Raw genomic sequence first — 11,609 nt, forward strand, 5'->3', positions numbered from 1 at the left:
TTTTAATATAATTTATTGTCAAGTTGGCTAACATACAGTGTATACAGTGTGCTCTTGGTTTTGGGGGTAGATTCCCGTGATTCATTGCTAACATACAACACCCAGTGCTCATCCCAACAAGTGCTTTCCTCAATGCCCATCACCCATTTTCCCCTCTCCCCACCCCCTGATCCCCATCTACCCTCAGTTCTCTGTATTGAAGAGTCATACAGTTTGCATCCCTCTCTGTTTGAAACTATTTTTCCCCTTCCCTTCCCCCATGGTCTTCTGTTAAGTTTCTCAAGTTCCACATATGAGTGAAAACATGGTATCTGTCTTTCTCTGACTGATTTCACTTAGCATAATATTCTCCAATTCCATCCATGTTGTTGCAAATGGCAAGTGGGGGCATCTGGATGACTCAGTCGGTTAAGTGACCAACTATTTATTTATTTATTTATTTATTTATTTATTTATTTTTTATTTATTTATTATTTATTTATTTATTTATTTATTTATTTATTTATTTATGAAATTTATTGACAAATTGGTTTCCATACAACACCCAGTGCTCATCCCAAAAGGTGCCCTCCTCAATACCCATCACCCACCCTCTCCTCCCTCCCAACCCCCATCAACCCTCAGTTTGTTCTCAGTTTTTAACAGTCTCTTATGCTTTGGCTCTCTCCCACTCTAACCTCTTTTTTTTTTTTTTCCTTCCCCTCCCCCATGGGTTCCTGTTAAGTTTCTCAGGATCCACATAAGAGTGAAACCATATGGTATCTGTCTTTCTCTGTATGGCTTATTTCACTTAGCATCACACTCTCCAGTTCCATCCACGTTGCTACAAAAGGCCATATTTCATTTTTTCTCATTGCCACGTAATATTCCATTGTGTATATAAACCACAATTTCTTTATCCATTCATCAGTTGATGGACATTTAGGCTCTTTCCATAATTTGGCTATTGTTGAGAGTGCTGCTATGAACATTGGGGTACAAGTGGCCCTATGCATCAGTACTCCTGTATCCCTTGGATAAATTCCTAGCAGTGCTATTGCTGGGTCATAGGGTAGGTCTATTTTTAATTTTCTGAGGAACCTCCACACTGCTTTCCAGAGCGGCTGCACCAATTTGCATTCCCACCAACAGTGCAAGAGGGTTCCCGTTTCTCCACATCCTCTCCAGCATCTAGAGTCTCCTGATTTGTTCATTTTGGCCACTCTGACTGGCGTGAGGTGATACCTGAGTGTGGTTTTGATTTGTATTTCCCTGATAAGGAGTGACACTGAACATCTTTTCATGTGCCTGTTGGCCATCCGGATGTCTTCTTTAGAGAAGTGTCTATTCATGTTTTCTGCCCATTTCTTCACTGGGTTATTTGTTTTTCGGGTGTGGAGTTTGGTGAGCTCTTTATAGATTTTGGATACTAGCCCTTTGTCCGATATGTCATTTGCGAATATCTTTTCCCATTCCGTTGGTTGCCTTTTAGTTTTGTTGGTTGTCTCCTTTGCTGTGCAGAAGCTTTTTATCTTCATAAGGTCCCAGTAATTCACTTTTGCTTTTAATTCCCTTGCCTTTGGGGATGTGTCGAGTAAGAGATTGCTACGGCTGAGGTCAGAGAGGTCTTTTCCTGCTTTCTCCTCTAAGGTTTTGATGGTTTCCTGTCTCACATTTAGGTCCTTTATCCATTTTGAGTTTATTTTTGTGAATGGTGTGAGAAAGTGGTCTAGTTTCAACCTTCTGCATGTTGCTGTCCAGTTCTCCCAGCACCATTTGTTAAAGAGACTGTCTTTTTTCCATTGGATGTTCTTTCCTGCTTTGTCAAAGATGAGTTGGCCATATGTTTGTGGGTCTAGTTCTGGGGTTTCTATTCTGTTCCATTGGTCTATGTGTCTGTTTTTGTGCCAATACCATGCTGTCTTGATGATGACAGCTTTGTAGTAGAGGCTAAAGTCTGGGATTGTGATGCCTCCTGCTTTGGTCTTCTTCTTCAAAATTCCTTTGGCTATTCGGGGCCTTTTGTGGTTCCATATGAATTTTAGGATTGCTTGTTCTAGTTTTGAGAAGAATGCTGGTGCAATTTTGATTGGGATTGCATTGAATGTGTAGATAGCTTTGGGTAGTATTGACATTTTGACAATATTTATTTTTCCAATCCATGAGCAGGGAATGTCTTTCCATTTCTTTAAATCTTCTTCAATTTCCTTCATAAGCTTTCTATAGTTTTCAGCATACAGATCCTTTACATCTTTGGTTAGATTTATTCCTAGGTGTTTTATGCTTCTTGGCGCAATTGTGAATGGGATCAGTTTCTTTATTTGTCTTTCTGTTGCTTCATTGTTAGTGTATAAGAATGCAACTGATTTCTGTACATTGATTTTGTATCCTGCAACTTTGCTGAATTCCTGTATCAGTTCTAGCAGACTTTTGGTGGAGTCTATCGGATTTTCCATGTATAATATCATGTCATCTGCAAAAAGCGAAAGCTTGACTTCATCTTTGCCAATTTTGATGCCTTTGATTTCCTTTTGTTGTCTGATTGCTGATGCTAGAACTTCCAGCACTATGTTAAACAGCAGCAGTGAGAGTGGGCATCCTTGTCGTGTTCCTGATCTCAGGGAAAAAGCTCTCAGTTTTTCCCCGTTGAGGATGATGTTAGCTGTGGGCTTTTCATAAATGGCTTTTATGATCTTTAAGTATGTTCCTTCTATCCCGACTTTCTCAAGGGTTTTTATTAAGAAAGGGTGCTGGATTTTGTCAAAGGCCTTTTCTGCATCGATTGACAGGATCATATGGTTCTTCTCTTTTTTTTTTGTTAATGTGATGTATCACGTTGATTGATTTGCGAATGTTGAACCAGCCCTGCATCCCAGGAATGAATCCCACTTGATCATGGTGAATAATTCTTTTTATATGCCGTTGAATTCGATTTGCTAGTATCTTATTGAGAATTTTTGCATCCATATTCATCAGGGATATTGGCCTGTAGTTCTCTTTTTTTACTGGGTCTCTGTCTGGTTTAGGAATCAAAGTAATACTGGCTTCATAGAATGAGTCTGGAAGTTTTCCTTCCCTTTCTATTTCTTGGAATAGCTTGAGAAGGATAGGTATTATCTCTGCTTTAAACGTCTGGTAGAACTCCCCTGGGAAGCCATCTGGTCCTGGACTCTTATTTGTTGGGAGATTTTTGATAACCGATTCAATTTCTTCGCTGGTTATGGGTCTGTTCAAGCTTTCTATTTCCTCCTGATTGAGTTTTGGAAGTGTGTGGGTGTTCAGGAATTTGTCCATTTCTTCCAGGTTGTCCAATTTGTTGGCATATAATTTTTCATAGTATTCCCTGATAATTGTTTGTATCTCTGAGGGATTGGTTGTAATAATTCCATTTTCATTCATGATTTTATCTATTTGGGTCATTTCCCTTTTCTTTTTGAGAAGCCTGGCTAGAGGTTTGTCAATTTTGTTTATTTTTTCAAAAAACCAACTCTTGGTTTCGTTGATCTGCTCTACAGTTTTTTTAGATTCTATATTGTTTATTTCTGCTCTGATCTTTATTATTTCTCTTCTTCTGCTGGGTTTAGGCTGCCTTTGCTGTTCTGCTTCTAGTTCCTTTAGGTGTGCTGTTAGATTTTGTATTTGGGATTTTTCTTGTTTCTTGAGATAGGCCTGGATTGCAATGTATTTTCCTCTCAGGACTGCCTTTGCTGCGTCCCAAAGCGTTTGGATTGTTGTATTTTCATTTTCGTTTGTTTCCATATATTTTTTAATTTCTTCTCTAATTGCCTGGTTGACCCACTCATTCGTTAGTAGGGTGTTCTTTAACCTCCATGCCTTTGGAGGTTTTCCAGACTTTTTTCTGTGGTTGATTTCAAGCTTCATAGCATTGTGGTCTGAAAGTATGCATGGTATAATTTCAATTCTTGTAAACTTATGAAGGGCTGTTTTGTGACCCAGTATATGATCTATCTTGGAGAATGTTCCATGTGCACTCGAGAAGAAAGTATATTGTTGCTTTGGGATGCAGAGTTCTAAATATATCTGTCAAGTCCATCTGATCCAATGTCTCATTCAGGGCCCTTGTTTCTTTATTGACCGTGTGTCTAGATGATCTGTCCATTTCTGTAAGTGGGGTGTTAAAGTCCCCTGCAATTACCACATTCTTATCAATAAGGTTGCTTATGTTTATGAGTAATTGTTTTATATATTTGGGGGCCCCGGTATTCGGCGCATAGACATTTATAATTGTTAGCTCTTCCTGATGGATAGACCCTGTAACTATTATATAATGTCCTTCTTCATCTCTTGTTACAGCCTTTAATTTAAAGTCTAGTTTGTCTGATATAAGTATGGCTACTCCAGCTTTCTTTTGGCTTCCAGTCACATGATAAATAGTTCTCCATCCCCTCACTCTCAATCTAAAGGTGTCCTCAGGTCTAAAATGAGTCTCTTTAAAATGAGCAAACAGATGGGTCTTGTTTTTTTATCCATTCTGATACCCTATGTCTTTTGGTTGGCGCATTTAATCCATTTACATTCAGTGTTATTATAGAAAGATACGGGTTGAGAGTCATTGTGATGTCTGTATGTTTTATGCTTGTAGTGATGTCTCTGGGACTTTGTCTCACAGGGTCCCCCTTAGGATCTCTTGTAGGGCTGGTTTAGTGGTGACAAATTCCTTCAGTTTTTGTTTGTTTGGGAAGACCTTTATATCTCCTTCTATTCTAAATGACAGACTTGCTGGATAAAGGATTCTCGGCTGCATATTTTTTCTGTCTAGCACCCTGAAAATCTCGTGCCAATTCTTTCTGGCCTGCCAAGTTTCAAAAGAGAGATCAGTCACGAGTCTTATAGGTCTCCCTTTATATGTGAGGGCACGTTTACCCCTTGCTGCTTTCAGAATTTTCTCTTTATCCTTGTATTTTGCCAGTTTCACTATGATATGTCGTGCAGAAGATCGATTCAAGTTACGTCTGAAGGGAGTTCTCTGTGCCTCTTGGATTTCAATGCCTTTTTCCTTCCCCAGTTCAGGGAAGTTCTCAGCTATTATTTCTTCAAGTACCCCTTCAGCACCTTTCCCTCTCTCTTCCTCCTCTGGGATACCAATTATGCGTATATTATTTCTTTTTAGTGTATCACTTAGTTCTCTAATTTTCCCCTCATACTCCTGGATTTTTTTATCTCTCTTTTTCTCAGCTTCCTCTTTTTCCATAACTTTATCTTCTAGTTCACCTATTCTCTCCTCTGCCTCTTCAAGCCGAGCTGTGGTGGTTTCCATTTTGTTATGCATTTCGTTCAAAGCGTTTTTCAGCTCCTCGTGACTGTTCCTTAGTCCCTTGATCTCTGTAGCAAGAGATTCTCTGCTGTCCTGTATACTGTTTTCAAGCCCAGCGATTAATTTTATGACTATTATTCTAAATTCACTTTCTGTTATATTATTTAAATCCTTTTTGATCAGCTCATTAGCTGTTGTTATTTCCTGGAGATTCTTCTGAGGGGAATTCTTCCGCTTGGTCATTTTGGATAGTCCCTGGCGTGGTGAGGACCTGCAGGGCACTTCCCCTGTGCTGTGGTGTATAACTGGAGTCGGTGGGCGGGGCCGCAGTCAGACCTGATGTCTGCCCCCAGCCCACCGCTGGGGCCACAGTCAGACTGGTGTGTGCCTTCTCTTCCCCTCTCCTAGGGGTGGGATTCACTGTGGGGTGGTGTGGCCCGTCTGGGCTACTTGCACACTGCCAGGCTTGTGATGCTGGGGATCTGGCGTATTAGCTGGGGTGGGTAGGCAAGGTGCACAGGGGCAGGAGGGGCAGGCTTAGATCGCTTCTCCTTAGGTGATCCTCTTCAGGAGGGGCCCTGTGGCAGCGGGAGGGAGTCAGATCTGCTGCCGGAGGTTTGGCTCCGCAGAAGCACAGAGTTGGGTGTTTGCGCTGAGCTAGCAAGTTCCCTGGCAGGAACTGGTTCTCTTTGGGATTTTGGCTCGGGGATGGGCGGGGGAGATGGCGCCGGTGAGCGCCTTTGTTCCCCACCAAACTGAGCTCTGTCGTCAGGGGGCTCAGCAGCTCTCCCTCCCTTTGTCCTCCAGCCTTCCCACTTTCCGAGCAGAGCTTTTAACTTATGACCTCTCAGACGCTAAGTCGCGCTTGTTGTCGGAACACAGTCCGTCAGGCCCTCCGCTTTTGCAAGCCAGACTCGGGGGCTCTGCTTGGCCGGCGAGCCGCCCCTCCGCCCCGGCTCCCTCCCGCCAGTCCGTGGAGCGCGCACCGCCTCACCGCCCTTCCTACCCTCTTCCGTGGGCCTCTCGTCTGTGTTTGGCTCCGGCGACTCCGTTCTGCTAATCCTCTGGCGGTTTTCTGGGTTATTTAGGCAGGTGTAGGTGGAATCTAAGTGATCAGCAGGACGCGCGGTGAGCCCAGCGTCCTCCTAAGCCGCCATCTTGCCGCTCAAGTGACCAACTCTTGATTTCGGCTTGGGTCATGATCTCATGGTCATGGGATCGAGCCCTGCATTGGCATGGAGCCTGCTTGGGATTCTCTCTCTTTCTCTCTCTCTCTCTCTCTCTCTCAAAATAAGTAAATAAATTTTAAAAATTAATTAAAATCTTTTTAAATATATTATTATTCTATTTTAAAGTCTATTAAATTTTAACAGTCACTTTTCTGGGAGGAGTCTACATTTTATTGAAGAGATTTAACTATGTTGGGGCGCCTGGGTGGCTCAGTCGGTTGTGCATCCGACTTTGGCTCAGGTCATGATCTCGCAGTTTGTGAGTTCGAGCCCCACATCAGGCTCTGTGCTGATAGCTGGGAGCCTGGAGCCTGCTTCAGATTCTGTGTCTCCCTCTCTCTCTGCCCCTCCCCCACTTACGCTCTGTCTCTCTCAAAAATGAGTAAGTGTAAAAAAAAATTTTTAAAAAAGATTTAACTATGTTAAACTATATAGGATTAACTTTACTTTTAAATCCTTGTCTTAACAATCTTAACAAATCTTTCCTAAGTACTTCTTATAAATTCACATAAATCACATAACTCATGCATTTATTTTTTCAAAAATTTTTACAAATTTAGCAAAATTCTCTTAAATTTTAAAACAAAATCATAAGTCCAGATCTTTACTCAATCACACGTTTTATACTCGATTCACAAAACTAATCTGATAGATGCCTTAATATGCCAGAGTTGCTTAAATATTACAAGAACTTAAAATGTCAAATATATAGTTAATTCTCAAACTTAATACAAAATGTTAATACTATAGGTTGGATGTACCTCCTGTCTATACTTAATTCCAAATATTAGCCTTCTAAGAAAACAGTTTTACCTTCCAAGCAACATGGGTTTTCTTTCTCAATAAATTTGGCTTATTTGCCTAAATACATTTAAGGGAACCACAGATCCCAGTCTGGCCTGGGATGTGAGGCAGAAGACATTCTGAAAGATCTTTTTCATGAACATGAAAGATAAGCTGAGATCTTTGTAGTCCTTATTCCAAAAGGGTCTATCTCATAGTCCATTCCTGCTGCATTCTAAGTAGACATTCTGTAAATTTGAGCCTGTAACTACCCACCCAGATCTTTTCGTCATTCTAGAAGGTTCAGTTAATGAATGTACTGAGATCTTTTTATAGTCTTCATGTCTGGGAAAGCCATACTTTTACAGATATTTAAATGACAAGCTTTGGATTCTGCTTCTCTCATGTCTCTGTAAGACTTGGTCACAATACTGAAGTCAGACTAAAAGTCAGATATTGTAGCACTTTGGGCTTCTGCATCACATTTCACAATCTTGGTTCATTAAGTAAAGATAGTATTACTGAGTGAGTGTTCTAGACCCTGGGATACAACAGTGAACAAAACAAACTTCTTTTTTTTTTTTTAATGTTTATTTATTTTTGAGAAAGAGTGCAAGTGGAGGAGGGGCAGAGAGAGAGGGGGACAGAGGATCCGAAGCAGGGCTCGAACTCAACGAACCATGAGATAACGACCTGAGCCAAAGTTCGTTGCTCAACTGACTGAGCCACCCAGGCACCCCAAACAAACTTCTCTGAGACTGGAAGTAACATATCAGGGGGTAGAAGCTCTATGGTGACTAGCAAAGGGGGTGGGAGTGTCCAAGGAGGAGTTTCCACTTTAAAATATAGCCTAGCAGGCCTCACTGCAAAGGTAAACATTTTAGCAAAACCCAGTAGAGGTAAGGGAGAGATAGCAGGAGGTTTTTATGAATAGGAGCCCCCTCCCCCCTTGTGGCATATTTTCTTACACACTCTGCTTCCTTTTTTAGTGGAAATTTGAGAAGATAGCCAAATTTTCTTCTGACTGCTTAATCACTATGATCCTATGTAATGACCTGTTTCTCAGTAACTATCACTAAATAGAATTAGTAACATATGACCAAGTAATATTTAGGAAATTCTTAAGAACCATCTTTTGAGAGATTACGATCTCCATTTTTGTCTCAGACTTAAAACCAGTTTTACCTTACAGCTGTAAGGATCTAATCCTCTTTTCCATGGAAATCTGTACTTTTGAAGATGGTCTTGTTCACAAACTCGATGCTGACCTTATTCACTCCTATCCAGGTTTGTTCCATAAAGGAGGAGGCTTGTAAGAAGACATAGAAGACAAAAGGATAAAAATAGTTGCTGTTTAGGCAGAGGGAAGTGTGGGTAGGAAAATCATATAGCCATGGTCAAAATTAGACACAAAAATGTAGAATATATGATTCTATGTAATTGTTCGAAATCAGTTTAGGTGTAAAGTTTTAAAGTCATAATGCGAAATGTGGATACGATGCTCTTATTCTTAAAACAGTATCCTATAAGTGAGACCTTTTCAGCCAGTGTCTTAAATAATTCTGCTACTTGCCAGTGTTCAATTCCAGCTCCTAATCTTTGGAAGAGATGTATGAAGCGAAATTAGTTGTGCAGGGCACCTGGGTGTCTCTGTTGGTTAAGCGTCCAACTCTTAATTTCGGCTCAGGTCACGAGATCACAAGTTCATGAGACCAAGCCCTGTGTTGGGCTCAGTGTGGAGCCCGCTTGGGATTCTCCTCTCTCTCCTCACTCTCTGCCCCTCCCTCCCCTGCTCATGCTCTCTCTTCCACTGTGTCAAAATAAACACATTAACTTTTAAAAGAATAAAAATATTAGTTGTGATAGAAAACGTGTTTTATTAACATCTAAGTTATAGAAGAAACAATTTTTTTCCACTTTGAAATCTGATTTTATTTTTCTTTGCAGGTTATATGGCGGGATGAATTACCGTCGGCTGGGGGGTGGTGTAGGAGTTATTAAAATGACACATTGTGAATCCCATATATGGTGAACATCTAGAAGACAGTCGTATACGCTCCTCTGTATTCTGAAGAGCTTTGATTTTGGAGCTTTGTACAGCTCAAGAAAACATTAGAACAAATTTTATTCTTTGCCGGTGCCTCAACATATGGAAATATAAATACAGTGAAAGTACTTCAACTGCAAGATGCCACCTTTGCACAAAAATTTTCAATTCTGTGCAGAATATTTATTTTTGGTTTTAATTTATCATAGGTTTTTTTGTTGTTGTTGGGTTTTGTTGTTGTTTCGTCCTGTTTTGCTTCGGATTTAACCTTCCTCCCACTAAAAAAGGAAAAAAAGGATAGGAAAAAAAGGTAAAAAACTCCCAAGCAGCAAAAGTTAATTTCTAAGATACTAAGTTTGAAAATACTAATAAGGGGAGAAGGGCTGTACACGATCTAGTTGTTATCGCCAGGCACTCCATCCACATGGCTCCACTACTTACAAGGACCACCAGTGACAAAGATAGGGATGCAGACTGTATTATTTGGCCATCATCCTTGCACTAAGCACCAGAAGACTTGAAAATATTAAACAAACAAACAGAAAGGAAACACTCATTTTAAATAGTACAACTCAGAAGGAATATTGGATAGATAAAACCAGGACTCAGACACTAAAGTTTTCATCAGTGGAAGTTTGCATCTTGTTTCCTTCCATACGAACTTGTTTTCCACTATATTTAAAGTCTTTTTTCAAGATGGTATTTTCATAGAATTTCTGGTAGCTCCAGAGCTCTGCTCAGTGCCTCTGTAAAAACACTATACAATTCTTATATGCTGTTGAGAATCCTCCGATAGAATCATGTGCTACTCTGCAAGACTTTTTGCTCAAAAATATTACTGACTGAAACAACTTTCCTTCTTGTTTCCTTATTGCTACTAAGGACCAGCAGGGAGAAACGTCTTCTCCCCAGCAGTGAATACTGTTACGCAATTTACACTTGACGCTCAGGCCTGCTGAAGCTGAGGCTGACCTATAATCACAGCCTCCAAGAGAATGAATTCTTCAGTTTGTGTAATAGTACATGCTAATGAGTAAAACTGAGGCATTTTATTAATAAAACCTTGGTTCTTTTATACAAACTATATATCATTATCTTCATTCTATAAAGCCACTGTTAACTACTTCTCTCAAATTGCACTTTCTGGTGTAAAGTTAAAATTTTTAAGGAAAAAAATGATACAAATTTCAGTGGTCAAAGTTTTATCATTGTGTTCATAGAGCAATTTTTTTCAGTGTATTTTGCAGGAAAATCTTTGAATAAGACTTTAACCACAACCAAAAGGAATAACCTTCTCCTCCCTCCCCCCAACTACAAAAATGTTTGGCAACTTTGTGTTTACATTTAAAGATCATTTGCACCTTTACAAGGAAAAGAACTAAGTATTTGGTAAACAGTTGTTTACATGTATCATTTATGCTTTTTTCTAGCATGTATAACTTTTTTAAATAAAGGTAGTATTTACCATAAAACAAGTTTTGGTTAATGCTTTTTAGTGCTTGTGTCTGTGCTATTTAGTTTCTATATCATTTGTATTTCCTATATGTGAAGTTGTAAGTACTTTCAACCTGAAGGAATAAAGGATTGCCAGCTAGAATTATGAATTTTTATTATATATTTTATATAATAGTATTTTATCACCTAACCTCTAAACTTATTTTCTGGTGGAGCACTCAAGAATTACATACTTTTGAGCCAGAAGGACTCCTAACAGTCATGTGGGCCAAACCCATTTATTTGCTCTAAGAATGAAAACCAAAGAAGTCCTCACAAAGAGTAAATAAATATGGTCAATGATAGAACCAACATTAAATAACATTTCCCCAAACTCCCACTCCATTTCTCTTTCTATGCCACACTGCTACTCCAAGCCTACCTGAAACAGGGCCTAGAATTAAATATACTAACAGACTTTGACTAAATCTGGTATGTAACATCAAAAAATTATAAACACTTTTATGAGATCTTTACAGTACTGTATCAAGTTAGTCTTTAAGACCAAAATCACGTATTTCCCAAGACTCTACTATTGCATAAATTGTAAGAAAAGGAGAGTAGTAAGAACAGGAACAAAATCCTAGGGATTAGACTTTCCATAAGTAGCCAAGTTCCCAGTAGGAGCAATTCACAGGACAGTGATTCAAGAGCAGAAACCCAGCAACTACAGTACTGGCCAAAGTGTTCATTGGAGCCTAAGGAGTTATTTTTTCCTTCCACTGAAAGTGGTCCAGTTTTATTACTGAATAATATGTACTTATTATATAAATGACATTGCTATAAAAGAATATTAGCTTAT

The 11,609-nt window shown here is 39.6% G+C and overlaps 1 protein-coding gene across 1 annotated transcript in view; it reads left to right on the top strand.

The window, feature by feature from the left end:
* The window catches only part of KLHL20 (kelch like family member 20), a 70,604-nt gene extending 59,694 nt beyond the window's left edge, over window positions 1-10,910 (top strand). Inside the window, exon 12 of the mRNA XM_011290904.4 lies at window positions 9,214-10,910. Coding sequence (XP_011289206.3) covers window positions 9,214-9,298 — 85 coding nt within the window. The 3' untranslated portion in view covers window positions 9,299-10,910. The remainder of the gene's footprint in view (window positions 1-9,213) is intronic.
* Window positions 10,911-11,609: the final 699 nt, after the last annotated feature.

Source organism: Felis catus, chromosome F1 (assembly GCF_018350175.1).
Source record: "Felis catus isolate Fca126 chromosome F1, F.catus_Fca126_mat1.0, whole genome shotgun sequence".
Classification (NCBI taxonomy): domain Eukaryota; kingdom Metazoa; phylum Chordata; class Mammalia; order Carnivora; family Felidae; genus Felis; species Felis catus.